The sequence below is a fragment of the Martes martes genome (genome assembly GCF_963455335.1).
Source record: "Martes martes genome assembly, chromosome: 1".
NCBI lineage: Eukaryota > Metazoa > Chordata > Mammalia > Carnivora > Mustelidae > Martes > Martes martes.
The window spans coordinates 156360443-156377537 of NC_137888.1; the positions used below are offsets into that span (position 1 = coordinate 156360443).

Below are 17095 nucleotides of genomic sequence, written 5' to 3' on the forward strand. Positions count from 1 at the left end.
TAGTTAAAAGCTGTTAATTTCCAAATGACTTCCCAATTACCAGTCTCAGTTAACTTTGGTACATAAACTGACCAACTTACTCAGATTCTTTAAGATAGCTACACAGTTTGGTAAGATTTCAAAATGAATCTCCTAAAATACCATTTATTCTTTCAAAAAAGGGACCATTATTCTACCTTAATAATTTAAAAATGAGTACTAAATGAAGAACAATGTAATCGTTATGAGAAGAGACCACATAGTAGTCTACTTTTTATAAATATGACATATCTACCAGATATATGTTTAACAAAAAATAATTGAACTTATTTGATAAAAATAAAATTCAGTTTATAAAGAATGGTGATTTAGTGGTTTTATTTTGGGGAATTATTGGGGGGAAATGAGAATTATGTTTAACAGATGATTTAGGTAGTCTTTCAGAAAATAGTAAGTTCATCTAAATTTCTTGATATAGTAAAATTTAAGCAAATTTGGGAGTAATGAAAGTATCTGTTTAAATGAGCACCAATATTTGTAAAACATTGCCTAGCACATACTGTAGGGCAAGTCAAGCAATCAGTCAATCAAGTGGGCTCTAGTAATTTAAAAATAAGCTCCTGTTTTAAAGTTATACTGGACAATTAAGGCTTTATTTTGGCATTGTATATGTGAATTGCCAAATCTTTCTTTAATACTTTTTGTATTTATTGTGCTGGGAAGGTCACAAAGGAAAAATGTCTCCTGTACTTAGTCCAGTTAAAAAAGAACATGGAAATGTGATTTGTTATATAACAATGTTTCATTTATGTATCTTGTGTATGATGATTGAGGGAATTAGGTAAATGGTAAAATACTGACATATCTAATATTTTAGCACCTCAGTGTTCTGTATTACAGTCTCCTATTGCTTTTGATATGCAAAACAGGGCAGAAATCAAGGAACCTCGGCAATTATAGGTAATATTCTTTTTTTAAAGCTGAATGAAAGGTACATAAAACTTTATTATGTTTTTATAACATATACATTAGATATTCTTGTGCACATATAAAACATTTTATAATAAAAATTGTTTAAGAAATTGGTGGGAAAAGCTGTTCTCCAAAATAACTAATTAAATTATGTATTTTTTAAAGATTTTATTTATGTATTTTATTTTTTAAAGATTTATTTATTTTAGAGAGAGAGAGACCACTCAAGTGTGGGAAGGGGCAGAGGGAGAAATGTTAGCATGCTCCACAGTGATTGTGGAGCCTGACATAGAGCTCAATCTCATGTCCCTAAGATCACAAAATGAGCTGAATCCAAGAGTATGACGCTTAACTGATTGTGTCACCCAGGTTCCCCTTTATTTATTTGAGAGAAAGAGTGTGCAAGTGCGAGCAGGGAAAGGGGCAGGCGGAAAGGAGAGAATCTCAAGCCAACTCTACACTGAGTGCAGAGCCCAGTGCAGGGCTTGATCTCTTGACCCAGAGATTATGATCTGAGCTGAAATCAAGAAAGTTGGAAGCTTAACCGAATAAGCCACCCAGGGGCCCCTAAATTATGTATTCTTTATTGTAAAGTTGTTAAACTTGCCCACACAAATAATATTTTACATTATAACAAATATTCACTATAGTCAAAACATTGTCATGCAAAAATAAACATTAACTTCAGAATCAATAACTGATTTGTACACTTAGAAAAATGAAGAATTAAAAAATACGTGTAACAAAGTGCTCATTAGTTTGCATCTCCTTAGGATGGTGATCATCACTATATAAGTTGTTTTTAATGAATTTGAGTCATTGTTATCTTTTCTGAACACATACTTAAGTTTTGATGCTTAACATATTTAAAAACAGTTGTGATTATATTGTTAAGTGTAATTTCCATAGTATAAAATATTAGTACCTTTCTCTTTTTGGAAGAGTCAGAATGGATCATCAATACACCACTGTGGCCTTGTGATAGACTGGATGTACTCAATCGACATAATCTGCTCTGTACAATTGCACATGAAATCTTAGCCAAGAGCCTTTATAGACAGACATTTGAAGTTTTGCAAAATCTACCAGGTTTTCAAAATTCTCAAGGTATGTTTCAATTAATCTGTTGTTTCAAAAGTTTCAATTAATCTATTGTCCATCTGTTTTTTTTTAAATTTTTTAAGATTTTGTTCATTTATTAGAGAGAGAGAAAGAGCACAAGCAGGGAGGGGCAGGCAGAGGGAGAAGCAGACTCCCCACCAAGCAAGGAGCCCAACGCAGGACTCCATCCCAGGACCCTGGGATCATGACCTGAGCTGAAGGCAGACACTCAGCTGACTGAGAACCCAGGCATCTCCATCTGATGTTTAAAGAAGAAACAGTTCTGCACCTGTTTTCGTTCAACATATATTTTTAATGATACTGTTTTCTGCGAACCTGTTCTCTGAAAATTGAATATGCTTTTCTGATTTTTGATTTATTTTTTTAAAGCAGGGGTGCTTACCTTTGGGTTGTCGGCGGTTCCCAACTGTTTTCGTCAGTCCCCTTTCCCTACCTGTCAGGTCAGCAGCAAACAGTAATGCCCTGCAAGCTTTATGTGGTCAAAATTCATTGTCTTAGACTATTACTTAGAATATTACTTACTATATATAATATATATACTTAGAATATATATACTTAGAATATTACTTACTATATATAAATATAGATTTTAGTTTCCATTACCTTGGAACATAGGGAAACATGGAATAATTGGAGGAAATTAACAGATGACAAGTTCAAAGAAAGGGAATGTTAATGTGGGCAATAGGAGGTAGTGCTCTTGAATCCTAACACTCAGGTCTTATATGAACAGGAAGACAGTCCATGTTAAGGGAAGCATGAGCAAAAGCTTTGGGTCAAAATGAGCTGAGCGATAGGTTCAGAGTGGCAGGTTACCACTTCATCAGAATGTTAACCCAAGGGCCTTCCACAGTGCTTTATCAGTCAGGGAAGTTCTACTGGTAGAGATGTTCAGGAAGAGACGAAAAGGTAAGGAGATTAATTTCCTGCTAAGGCCTGAATCACTAAAGGATGCTGCAAATAAAATGATAAAGACCAGAGTCTAGGTTATAGATTGAACTGACTAAATATAGGGAATAAAAGACTTGGCAGTGACTTCACTTTCTTCTAAGTGAGGAATTGAACTGGAAATACCCAATGACATATTTGTTTTTGAGAGAGAATATTAGGGGGTGATTTATTTTTAGTCATGGGAAATTAAGTCTGAGGTCTGAACTGTAGACAATGCAAGCAGCACTGTGCAAGTCATTCATTTTGAGACACTGCAGATGCAGACATATGTGGAATCACAAATGGGTGTTAATGCAGCCTCTGCAATAATTGTCAAGCTTCCTTTCTTATTCTTTGTTACAAAGTAAATGAATGTGTTTGCTTTTGTTGAATGCTTATTTGTTTCTTAGTATATAAGATGATTGCATTTTAGTGACTGTGACTCCCATAGTGGGAAGCAAAGTGCCAAGGGGAACAGAGAGAAAGGAAAAGTAGTGAGAGAGAGAAGATGGAGAGACTAAAATCGATTTTTTTTTTTTTTCCCCAGAAACTGTGGAGGTCTCACAGTATAGCCTTCTCTTTAATAAACTTCTGGATGCCTGTATAGAAAGCAACAGTCTTGGTATGTCATCCTCTGTAGCAGAATTCATGATTTCAAAGAACATCCCTATTGATTTCTCCTTTCTTAGAAGATTAATTACTTCTTTAGGAAGGAGTTGTTTATGGCTCAAAGCCAGAGCCCACTACAAAAGTAAGTTACATTTTAAAAAATTTGTATTTGATACATTAGTTTGATTTTGATTTTCTAACCCTGAAGCCTTGTATAATTTTTATGACTAGGCATTTAAATATGTAAAAAGAACAGTTGATACACATTCAGATAATAGTGGTCTACCCAGATTTGCGCTCTCTTTGGAAACTTATTCTTTCTTGGTTTTTTGTTTTTTGGGGTTTTTTTTTGTTTGTTTGTTTTTACTGTATCTTCATTTCTTTGCACGTCAGTATGCCCACTGGAGGGTGCACAAAGGAAATAAATGACAGCATTTGAACCAGTTTGGCTTAGCTTGTAAGTATACCGGAGTAAAATAACTGGTAGAATGAAGTTTAAGGAGTATTTATATATTTTATTCATCCCTGCTATATCCCTGATCTTTATAAATTAGAATATTTTATAGCAGGCCACATAGGAAGTACAGAGGCTGCCATTACTGAACATGATACATAAGTTTTTTGCATGGCTCCTAGTAATAGAATATTGTTAATCTATTTACAGTTGTTTCTCCCTAACCAGTAAGCCTGGAAAACTAATGCTTTCTCTAATCCCAGCCACCTCACAGGTATTTGAATTGGGAAGTAATTTCGTATAGAATCTGGATCCAGAAAACAATTCTTTTCTGCATTCCTGCAGTAATTTGTCTTAAATTCACTTTTCTTTTTTCTTTTCTTTTTTGAGAGAGAGTGAGCGAGAGGGGGAGGGACAGAAGGAGAGAAAGAATTCTAAGGTTGATCTCACAATCCTGAGTCATGACCTGAGCCACCCAGACGCAGTTAAATTTCTATTTCCTTAACTGCTGTGTATATAACAAACATTTGAGTGCCTACTATGTGTTACTACTGTGCCAGATTTGCCAACCATCCCAGCCATCCCTACCAGCACAGAAACCTTTCTGAACTTGGAAGTGTTTTCTACCAGCTGTGATCAGTTTAGCAGGTGGTAACTTTTTCCCCAATGAAACAAGAAAGAAAATATTAGCATACATTACAGGTAGTAAGGTTAAGTATTTTTGGTAAAATTTTCATTTCAGTTAAATGTATACAGATTATGTGCTGGGTCAATCAAAAAGTTTTGAAAGTTTTTTTTTTTTTTAAGGGTTATCAGAAATTTAGAGGAGATGTAGAATTCTTTGTTCATGAACACCTCATTTCAATTTTGTGGTTATGTTTCAACTCCTTATATTATTTCCCTGCAGATTACTAGAAATCACACACAAGGTATATATGTACAGTTTGCTGTAACTTCTTGATTTTAGTTTTTAGAATTATGTTGATGGGGTTATTTATTTTCCAAATAATTATGCGATTTGGGGAACATGCCATTAGAAGGTGTTTAGATGGCACAGGAACAAAACCTAAACTTGGAAACATTTCAGTGAGATTTCTATGGATCTCTATTTTTTAGTTGGAAATAAAATTCTGTATTAAAGCAGTTGAACTTAAAAAAACTTGTAAAATTTTTTATTAACAGCCTTATCGAGATATAAGTCAAATACCATTACAGTTCACCCTTTTATAGCAGTGGTAAGGTATTCACAGTTTGCAGCCATCACCACAGAACATTTTCATTATGCCAAAAAGAAACCCTGTATCCATTAGCAATCATTCCCCATTTTTCTCCCAAATTCTTCTAGTCCTAATTATAATTTATTTTTATAGTTTTTCTTTTTTAATAGTGTTAAAACGATTCATGCCTAGGTGCAAGTCAGTACCTTTTTTACTAGCACTTTTCCTCTAATCTAAACATATCTGTGCCTAGTTTCATATGTAGTGAACTTCTGGGATTTATGCAGGTGAGGTATAGGACAGAGTATTTTTTTTTTTAAGATTTTATTTATTTATTTGATAGAGATCACAAGTAGGCAGAGAGGCAGGCACACAGAGAGAGGAGGAAGCAGGCTCCCGCTGAGCAGAGAGCCCAATGTGGGACTCGATCCCAGGACCCTGAGATCGTGACCTGAGCCGAAGGCAGAGGCTTAACCCACTGAGCCACCCAGGCGCCCCAATATTTTTGTTTTTTAAAAGATTTTCTTTGTTTATAAAAGAGAGAAAGAGAGCACTAGCAGGGGGAGGGGTAGAGAGAGAGGGAGAAGTGGACTCCCTGCCGCCTATCAGGGAGCCTGATGTTGGGCTCGATCTTAGGACCCTGGGATCATGACCTGAACTGAAGGCAGACGCTTAACAGGCTGAGACACCCAGGTGCCTCTATTTTGTTTTTTTTGTTGTTGTTATTTTGTTTTTTGTTCTTAATATACCTGAGTTATAGAATGAAATGAGTAATTTACAATCACTGACTAGTCTTCACAACATTTTATTTCCTGCCAATGTTGACATTTAAAGTATCATCGGATCTTTCTTTAGATTTAGCTTCACACATAGTTAGCACTCTAGGAAAGCCTTTCAGTGTCTTATAATCAGTCTAGTAGTACTTGATTCTGGGCCAATGGCTTTTTCATTAAGACACTGTTAAGACTATGGTGCCAGTGCCTTTGTTTTGCTTTTTTTAAAAAAATATTTTATACAGTTTTATTGAAATAACTTCACATACCATAAAATCACCCATTTAAAGTGGACAGTGCATTAGTTTTTATTATACTCACAGAATTGTGCAGCCATCATCACAATCTAATTTTAGAACATCTTCAGCACCTCCAGAAAAAGAAATCCCAAATACATTAGCATTCCCTATATGCCTCCTGTTGACCTAGCCCTAGCCAACAGCTAATCTACTCTATTTTTGTGGATTTGCACATTCTGGGCATTTCACGTAAGTGAAATAATTCAATATGTAGTTTTTTTTTATGACGAGCTTCTTCCACTTAGCATAATTGTTTCCAGGTTCATCCATGTTGTAGCACGTATCAATACTTTATTCCTTTTTATTGCTAAATAATATTCCATTGTGCAGAATTTATTTATCCACCCATCCTTTGATGGACACTTGAGTCATGTCTACTTTTTGGTTATTATGAATAATACTGTTGCAAACATTCACATAAAGGTTTTTGTGTGGACATATATTTTATTTCTGTTGGGAGCAGAACTGCTGGCTCATATGGTAAATCTATGTGTTTAGCATTTTGAGAAACTACCAATGTACTTTCGCAAAGAAGCTGCATCATTTTGTTTATATGCCCACCACCCAAGTTTGAGATTTCTGGTTTCTTCACATCCTCACCAACACTTATTATACTGTGTTTTTTTATTTTAGCTTTCTTGGTGGATATAAAGTGATATTTCATTGTGGTTTTGATTTTGCATAATACTAATGATGTTGAACACCTTTTCATGTGCTTATTGGCCATTTGTGTATCTTCTGTGGAGAAATGTCTGTTAAATCCTTTACCCATTTTTTTCTTTGTACGTTTCTTAATTGTATTTATTGGTTGAGTTGTAAGAGTACACACATATATACACATGCACATAACATACATATAGATATATATACACTCTGGATGCAAGTCCCATGTGGAATACATGAATTTCAGGTTTTTTCTCCACTCTGTGAATTGTCTTTCCCTTAATTTATGGTTTGGCTTTGCTTTTTGTTTTCAAACTAATCAGAAGGCAACTGTCCAGGGACAATAAAGTTGCCTTCCTGATGCTCCTGATTTGCTCTCCCTAGTCCTAAAAATACTGATTTTCTCTCAGAGCTGTAAAGTCAGGAAGGGAGATGTTATTAGAGTGTCCTTCCATTGTTTTTCCCGTAAAACCAAATGGGAATATTTTTCTTTTCAAATTTGCTTTTAGGGGGAAAAGTTAATGATGGTAAATTTCTATTCAGTTTGTTATTTTTTGTTTCCCCCATCTGGTCAGCAAAGTAAAATAAGAATGTATGTAAATTATACCTATCAATAGCTAGGAAAGTTAATGAGTTGATAGGGTTCGTCCTCTAAGAGACCTAGGGAGGTGGGAATACCTAGTATGTAGGAATCCAAAATCTGTGGAGTCAGAAGGCTGGGGTGATTCCCAAAGCCCCTTTAACCTATCATGTGGGAGTCACTGTACCTGATTTCAAAGGTAGTAAACTGTCAGTTAAAATTAGGTAAAACCTATGTGTTTAACACAGGTTCCTGGCACACAGTAAGTCCTCAAAGATTAACCATCATCATCCACATTAGATTTCTTTTTCTTTTTTTTTTAAAGATTTTATTTATTTATTTGAGAGAGAGAGAGACAATGAGAGAGGGAACACAGTCAGGGGGAGTGGGAGAGGGAGAAGGAGGCTCCCCCCTGAGCAGTAAGCCTGATGTGGGGCTGGATCCCTGGCCTTGGGATCATGACCTGAGCCGAAGGCAGCCGCTTAATGACTGAGCCACCCAGGAGCCCCCACATTAGATTTCTTAAAGAACTTATTCTAACAAAATATTTTAAACAACTTTTACATACAGATTTAAATTGGTTTCAGTAAAACGTAACAGTATAATATTGTCTATATACAGTTTGGATGTCTTAGGACTTAAGGGGATTTCCCTATATATCATTTGTAAGAAGCACCTAAACAGTTTAAAAATTAAATCTCTTTTCTTGAAAAGTAAAATTTTTAGAATATGAATTGGTGAGCACCTACAACACACTGAGCACCTACAGGAAAGATACGTATGTTACTTATTTTTATATCTAAATAGTGCTTAGCTCAATGTCACACATAGAATAGACAGTAAATGTTTATTACATAAACTATAACAGCAGTATAAATAAGTGCTCAAAAATAGTATATCTGTGTGACAGAAAAATCTTCAAATTATAATTTCTACTTTTTTCAACATTTTGGATTCATAATTCAGGATAGGCAATAATTACAAATATATGTAGTTGCCATTAGAGCAGATCCCATTAAAACAAAACCCGAGTTGCTATTCTGGTTTTTTAGTTACTCTGAAATTATGTTGTGTTGATTATGGTTTGAATAAATGGGCAGTTGCCACAATGAGGTTCAAAAATTTTAATATTTAGAGCAGAGTTTTTAAAATAAATTTCTTACTTCATATTTAATGTTTCAGAAGCATTTTACAAAGAATAATATCAAATGTACTAGGATATATAATTTGTATAATAAACCATATAATTTGTATAATAAAACTGATGTGAAGAATCATTCTGTAAGGTAAGTAACTAATCACCTGTGGAAGTCTAGCTTTTCACCTTTTGGGGTTTTAGTAAAGTTTGATCTATTTTTTGATTTCCAGGTGCTCTTTCATTGGGTTGCTACCCACCATTGGAGGGAAATTTATACAGAAAACTTCTACTGATTCCTTCCTATTTATCTGAGATTGAAATGCTTTTAGCTATTGAAATCTTCCTGGTATCTAATGCTAGTAGTATTCAGAGTCCTGGAACTTCTACACAGATACTGCAGATAGTTTTGAAAAGGTTAGTTGACATAACTTCTATTTGCATGCTAAAAGCAGCTAATGGCTCTCTACACCTGTCCTAGGATGTAAATATTTTTGTATATCTTATATTTTATAATAAACATTATATATATTTTTATGCATATATACACACACAAACACATATACATAGATGTGTATGTATGTATATATACATATTCACATATATTTATTACATGTAATACATATATATTAGTATATGTATGTATTTATAAACTTTGGTAACATTTAAATTGAAAAAGGATTTGACCTGTTGGAGACATAAAACCAAATAAGCTGGTAACATTTAATAAACACATTAGCAACTTCAAAGATGCTGTCTAGGACAGAGAAATGGATCCTCTTTAAGAATCAGTCTTTCTTGTGTACAGATAGATTTTTAGATGGGTATCTAAAAGTTACTTATCTTTCTGGTCAACATAGAAGATCTAAAAACCAAGTCTAAAAGGGAAATATGCAATGGTTTATTTGATTCAGTAAAGAATTATGTCGAACATAAAGCCATCAGCCTAGTTTCTAGATTTTGAAGTGTTGTTATAAATGCATAATATTATAATGTAGCTGTTGGAAAGACTGGTATTTCTTCAAATAATTTTGTGTAAAGTCCCAGAATTTGGGCTCATACCATTCCAATTCCTTATTGGCCTATCCAGGAAACTAATAAAGATCTCATGGGTCTCCTGTTTTAGAGTTTTTTGACAAGAAGATTTCTTCAGTTTACCCGTGGTATAAACCACATCATCAGATTGGATATCCTATCAGTTATCTATTACTGCGTATAAATTACCCCCAAGCAGCTTAAAACACAAATATTATTTTAGTTTCTGTGGGTCAGGAATTTTGGAGTAGCTTAGCAGTATGCTTATGGCTCAGGATCTCTGAGGTAGTGGGTCAGGAGTTGAGGTCACCTACCTGATGGCTTGACTGAGGCTGGAGGATCCATTTTTTAGATGGCTCATTAACATGTCATTGCCAAGAATCCTCAGTTCCTTGAGTGTCTTCATGATAGGACAGCTAACTTATCTGAGAGAGTGATCTAAGAGAGAAAAGGCAAGGAGGAAGCTACAGTTCCTTTTATGACCTATATCAAGAACTGTGAAGACTATTTGCAGGCTACCAGTCAGTCTGACATAGTCACCTAGATCCTAGTGTAAGACACAAGATTCTTTCATTGGAGACAGAAGATGTTATTATTTATGGTACAGCAAGCAATATGATTATCTGCATATATGTATCTCCTGTTTTCCTCCCCGAGTCCCACAGATGGGCCCAGCTGGATACCTGTACATGTACTGGGTTCTGTTACAGAAGAGTAATCTTCAACTTGAGGGGACCTGTTATAATGAATGATAAGCATGCCTGCCCTGTTGCTCTTCAGAGAAATATCATCTCTATCTTGTGAGGCTATAAGCAAACATACCCTTTGCTCTAGAAGACCCTGTATTTGTCTTTCAAGGTGGTCCACTATATAAACATCCTTGAAATGCAGAACAAGAGGTAGTCAGTGTCTCTGCTCTCAAAACTTATAGAAATGCAGAGACCCACGAAGAATTGTCATCTAATAACCAGTGTCCAAAGATACACACTGTCATTTCTGCTTAATTCCATGTGTGATAGTGAGTCATTTAACCTAGGCCATACTTAAGAGGAAGAAAATTAGAAAATAATTTTTTTAAGTAGGTTCCACACTAGGCTTAAACTCACAACCCTGAGATTGACCTGAGCTGAGATTAAGAGTTGGACACTTAGCTGACTGTGCCACCCAGGCACCCCAGAAAATAATTTTAGGTCCAGATTTTTTAAAAACCCACTACAATTAGTCTTTTTTTTTTTTTTTGGTTATAGCTTTTTTTCTGAGGGCCTCCTTCTGTACTGCTGTGCACTGTAAGTGGCATGAGGCATTTGGGCTCCCCAATTTGAGGGTCTGATTTTCACATAGCTTTCCATTCCCCACATATATGCAGCCTTTTTATTCATTGTTGAATTTGGGGGGTATTTGTGACCTCAGTGCATAACTAGTGACATGCCTAAATCTTTAACTTTGTCCCAAACAATATTATTTTCTCTATTATTATTATCATCCTGAGACCTGCGTTGTTACACTAACCTCTCTCAGGGAGAATTTTCTTCATCTTTAGGCTTTCAAAAACTGCACCTGGTTGGCATATGCCCAGTCCACCAGATTTTAGGCACCACTTAGGACACTTACTACATTCAGTAGTAGAAGGCACCTGCCAATCCTTCCTCTCTGTGATGACTGGTTCAACTTGGTGACCAAGCTGAAGTCCTCAATCGCACCATTCTGTGCCCCACACTAAGGTGTTAATGCAAGAAGACTCATTCTTGCACCTTGTTGTTGGGCCCTGCAGGTGCCAAGAGCAGGATACAGTGAACGCAAACAACTGATGCCTAATGTAACAGCCACATCTCTGTTTTAAACACTTCCCACTCCCTATCTCTTAAGGTTAACAGTCATAAAAATTTTATGAAATTTGGAGACTGGTAGCAAAGTTATTAGAAAAGTAAATTGTAGCACTTAGTGAAGACTCTTAAATCAAGACTAAAAAAAGTAACTGGAAATTTAGTAAAGGCATATAGCTACAATTCTGTTACCAAATGTTAGCTACCTGTTAAGTATATGCTTAGAATTAAAAACAGCTAATATCAAGGTAAAATACGTGACTGCTAATAACTCCAAGTTTGATTAAATTCACTATTTTTGTACACATTACAGTGAATAGTTATGCCATTATCAACTTTCACAATACAGAGAGGTTATTAGCTGTGTTCTAGGTAAGTGTTTTTCAAACTGTGGGTTGTAGCGCATTTGTGTGGTAAATCAATTTAGGGTATTGTAACCACATTATTTTTTTTTAAGATTTATTTATTTGGGAGAAAGCACACATGGGGGAGGGGCAAAGGGAGGAGAGAAAGTCGTAAGCAGACTCTGCTGAGTGCAGAGTGAGACTCAGGGCAGGGCCTGATTTCACGACCCTGAGATCAAGGCCTGAAATCAAGAGTCAGAAGCTTAACCAACTGTGCCAGCCAGGCAGCCCTGCAACCACATTATTAAAACAAAGGGAGGCTGGGTGGCTGAGTTGGTTAAGCACCTGCTTTCAGCTCAGGTCATGATCCCACGGTTCTGGGATTGAGTCCCACATCGGGCTCCTTGCTCAGCAGGGAGCTTGCCTATCCCTCTGCCTGCTTCTTCCCCTGCATGTGCTCTCTTTCTGTCAAATAAATAAAATCTTTCAAAAAAATAAGAGACAGTAGAAAATAGAGTACACTGCCTTAAGGGTAAGTCTTGTGAAACTTCCATCTTTTATGTATGAGGGTATATACCGGGTCACAGTATAAAATGTCTTTTACTATGTGTCTTGTTCGAAAAATTTGAAAGCCACTATCAGAAGAATACAGTAAAAAAGACTCATAGCTTAGTACCAGTAAATGTAGATGGCTTTTTTAAAGAAACTATAGTTTCTGACTTTGTGAGTTGTTCACTTTGTAGATGTGAAGAAAACAAATCTCGGAGCAAGGATGATTATCAAGCTGCAGTGGAAAGATTAATTATGGCTGCTCGTATATCAGATCCAAAGCTCTTCATTAAGCACATGACCGTCAATGTTAATAAGGAACAGGTTTATAGTTTGGAACACTGTTCTGCCCTGAAATGGTTGAAAGAGAATATGAAGTGGGCTGGAAAGGTCTGGCTTTTCAGTAACCATTAGTTAATAAAGGCTTTTTTTTTTTTTTTTTTTTTAAGTTCAAGTAATCATTGTTGAAAATAAAAGGCAGTAAAAATACAGTTTTCACTATATTCACCTTTTGCCCTTTATTGGTTTATATATATAGTAAGTTAATAGTTTCTAAACACTAAAAGTTTGGATTGAAGTATGCAAGATGGTTTTATCCACACTGAAAAGTGATTTTTCAAATTACTTTTTGACTTCCCTTTAACTTAGCTAAACCCCTATTTATTCTGAAATCTAAACAGTGGGAGATCACAAACTGAATATTGTGCAGCATTTAATAAGAGGGAGACATAAAAGGGAAAGTAGGTGAGCAGGTAACTGGAGTTTCCAGATAAATCTTTAGGGATATGAAATATCCCTAAAGATATTTAAGTTTATAAACAGTAATAAGTTTATAAACAGTACAGAGTCTAAATCCAATTCTACATCTGTAATCTAGAATAGTAAATACTAATGAAAAATGATTCAAATGCTAAAATTCTAGGGTACCTTCTGAGTTATACCAAAAAAATTTTAAATTACTGTCTGAATAATTTTCCTTTAGTGTATAACTAAAACATACACTATTTTGAATTTTATATTTTGAAAATTTGTAATTTGTGTATTTTGAAAATTTGTAATTTGTTGCATTAGATATGACTAAAGGAAACAGTATTTTAAACAAATATATCACAACATAAATACCCTAACAAGGACTGTTCCTAATCACCTTAGGAAGTTTAAACTCCTTTTCTTAAGTCCTCTGGATCTGTAGCACATTCTCCAAGGTGATCATTCTCAATCCTTGATTTGATACTTAAAAACAGAATTTAAAATCATTTAGAGAGAAAGTCTGAATAAAGTGAGTAATAAAGAGTAAGTCGTGACTAAGGGGATTGAAGGTATTTCCTAAAGTTTTCAAAATATGGTAATAGCATCACTGGAGTAAGTCTATACCCTCCCAAGACTAAAAAAAGTTAAATCCTAGCACTTAACAAAATGCCTATTATCATATGATGAAATGTGAAATGAATACTAGAACGGGATATGGGACGTGAGGCAGAAGAGAGGTAAAGAAAAATGCTCACTTCTCTAGTACGAAGAAACCCAGTGGGAGGAACTGCCATTACTTAAATGCGGCACTTAGAAAATAGGTTTGGAGATTAATACCATCAGTTTGAGGCACCTTTGAGGACAAGTGAAGAGAATGGTAAGTGGACACTTAATAAATTAGTCTTTCCTATAGATGGAAACTGAAAACCAAAGAAAGGAGAGAAATATGAGACCATTTAGATGTCGGTGGCCAGGATGCATCTGAAAAGATTAAAATGCGCAAGATGGTAAATTAAGCTTTTAGGGAAAAAAAAAATGGGGTTGGATGGAATAGATCACAAGTGACCAAATTGTCCAGAGCAAGAGCCGTTAGGGATGAAACAAATGGAGGCGTCTTTCTTTTTTCCCTCTCTGAACAGTGCCAAAAGGTAGAGAAAAGAGCGGTGGTTGCATTTGCCTAATTTCACTTGTGGCCATTCCTGGGGATAAAGCCACCAGAGCAAAATAAAGCTAAATCCCAAGATGAATAGTTTTTAAAAAGGGGGCGGAGGGGGCGCCTGGGTGGCTCAGTGGGTTAAGCCGCTGCCTTCGGCTCAGGTCATGATCTCAGGGTCCTGGGATCGAGTCCCACATCGGGCTCTCTGCTCAGTGGGGAGCCTGCTTCCCTCTCTCTCTCTCTCTGTCTGCCTCTCTGCCTACTTGTGATCTCTGTCAAATAAATAAAATCTTTAAAAAAAAAAAGGGGGGGGCGGAGGTAATGCTTAAGGTTTGAAAATAGCAAGATCTCGAAGGGACCAAAGTAAAAAAATGTAAACTGGAGAAAATGTTTAGGAATTAGCTATGTTTCTGTAAGGTATGCCAAAGGGCATACTTAAGTAAGACCTTTAAAAAAGCTTTCAAGAGAGCCGACCTAAGGCTTCAGCTCCGAAAACGCCACGGACGATTCGCAAGGCCAGCCTCGCCCCCTCCCTGGGCGCCCGAGTCGGGGACGGGGCGGGAGGGCGCTAGGCGGCCCGGCGCATGCGCGCATTCCCCCCCCCCCCCCCCGCCCCGCTTCTCCAGGCTCCAGCGCGTGCTCGGTCACCCTCTGCTCCCCATCCAGTCCACCCCGTTCCGGTCAGGCCCCGCCACCTGCCGTCTACTCATTTTCCGACACCTGCCGTCTACTCATTTTCCGACGCCCGCCGGCCTAGCCCGTTACGCCTCGGAGGGCTCATTCGCGTCTCTCAAAGCTTTCCGCGGAGCCCCCTCCCGGCCGGTCGGTAAGAAGGCGGAGAGGCAAGGGATTCAGGAGAGCGGGAACGGCAACCGGGTCACCTGGGCACTGTTGTCAGCGAAGGCCTGCGGTCTGCTAGGGGTTTACCCTACGGCCGGCTGCGCGCAGGCGCTCAGGGAAGAGGGCAGGGCGGGCGTCGGCCAATGAGAGTGCAAGCTCGGCGCCGGCGGCTCGCTGAACTCACCTCGAGCGACCTGCCAGGGCCGGCGCCGGAAGGACGCGCGAGCGGTGTGCGCCGGACTGGGATTTCAGGGGCGGGGGCTCAGCGATCACTGTCGGTAGGAGCCTGTCAGCGGGTCCCGTGGGACGAAGGCGGGTGGGAACGCCGGGCCCTGCGGCGCGCGCCCGTTAGTAGGGCTGGCGCGGCGGTGCGCGTGCGTCTCCGCACAGGCCGGCGGGAGCGACTCCTTCCTCCTGGTGTGAGGTGTGAGGTGGAGCAGGTCGGAGGGATCCCCCGGGGCGGACGCTGGCTAGAACTGTAAGGAGCACTACGGGAGGGCCTCCAGTGGTGCTTTCGGGCTGCTCAGCGCAGAAAAAGGGGTTCGGGGAAGCAGCGTGCGGAGTCATCTTAGGTCCACGTGATAACTTCTGAACTGAGGCGATGCCAGGGCCCCGAGTCTGCGCACCGCATCTGTTTTAACTTGTTCAGAAATGAGAAACCAAAGACGGTTTACGTTTGTTTCCGACTGTGTTTCCCAGTAGTCCATTTATCATAGAAGTGTGATTCAAACCTCCTAGCAAAAGATTTAGAAGGAAGCTAAAAAACCTAGGTACTTTGCTTTTGCTATAACTTATTATTTACTAGGACTTGCTGCTTTGCTTTGTCTTGGCCTTTTTCGCTTCTCTGAGAAGTAGTCAACTGAAAAGCAATGAAAAATTGCCTGCTTTTGTTTCTCCTTGACGGGACAAACTGCTTTTAAAAACTTGCAATATAGTTACTAAGATAAGTTCATAGTGATAGTAGCCTGAGGATATTAACCTTTGTTAAAATAAATTATTTTCAATAAATTGAATAATAAATCAATAATAATAAATAAATAATATATAAATATAAATATAAATATATAAATAAATAATCAATTTTGCCAAATGGCCAAAGACCAATCCTAGGACCTTTATTTAACAAACGCTGTTACTATTTGTGTATCTGTCAGAAGTAAGCAAACCCCCTTTTCTCTAAACAACCCATAATTTGGCTTTTCCACCAAATTAGAGACCTCTTTCTCCTAGGTTTGATCTGTAACTGCATAGATTTATTGCCCTAGCACAGAATTTGGGTTAAAATCAGAAATTTTCATTTTATGAAATACAAGCTAACATTTCTATTAAGTGGATGACTGTGACCATTTAAGATGCTTTATAAATGAATTGTGACTTTCCTCATCTTCCAGCCTCAATCCAGAGTTCTCTGTCTCCTTGGAAAATACCTTCTAAATCCACTCCCCCTTCTAAATATTGTACCAGAGATTTCCCCCGTAATAATCAGTGCGTGGCTGTATTAGTTCATTAACTATATTTTATAATTATCTTTATTTTGCCACTACCTCCATCTTTCCTAAACTAAATTTCTGGACAAGTGGGATTGGCTTAATGTTTTTTTTATTCCCAGTACTTTGCACAGAGCCTGGCGCATAAGAACTTGGTAAATGCCTGTTGATAAATTAGGTGAATTAAGGACCCAGAGTGCTCCCAAGCCTGAAGAGTTAGTTATTTTATAGCATGCCTGAGGCCTTTTCCAAATGGAAGAATAGTAGGCTACATGGAATCTGCTTAAAAACCACCCATGTAAAAATTTGGACACAAGAAGTTGACCTGTGTGCCCCGGGCTTTCAAACTGTTTTTCACTAGCAAGTGGGGAACACCCA

The 17095-nt window shown here is 37.5% G+C and overlaps 2 protein-coding genes across 4 annotated transcripts in view; both read left to right on the forward strand.

Moving 5' to 3' along the window:
* TOPAZ1 (testis and ovary specific TOPAZ 1) overlaps positions 1–12898 on the forward strand; it is a gene marked incomplete at both ends in the record, with an annotated part of 120396 nt that extends 107498 nt beyond the window's left edge. Inside the window, 4 exon segments of the mRNA XM_080811833.1 lie at positions 1894–2058; positions 3551–3754; positions 8967–9150; positions 12679–12898. Coding sequence (XP_080667959.1) covers positions 1894–2058; positions 3551–3754; positions 8967–9150; positions 12679–12898 — 773 coding nt within the window.
* Positions 12899–15004: 2106 nt separating this feature from the next.
* Positions 15005–17095, forward strand: part of TCAIM (T cell activation inhibitor, mitochondrial) — a 52494-nt gene continuing 50403 nt past the window's right edge. Inside the window, exon 1 of one of the 3 annotated variants that reach the window (XM_080811854.1) lies at positions 15005–15216. The gene's annotated coding sequence lies outside the window, so the exon portion shown is untranslated. Of the gene's footprint in view, positions 15217–15427; positions 15509–15528; positions 15709–17095 lie in introns of those variants that run through there. The other 2 variants (XM_080811852.1, XM_080811853.1) reach the window with 2 other exon arrangements.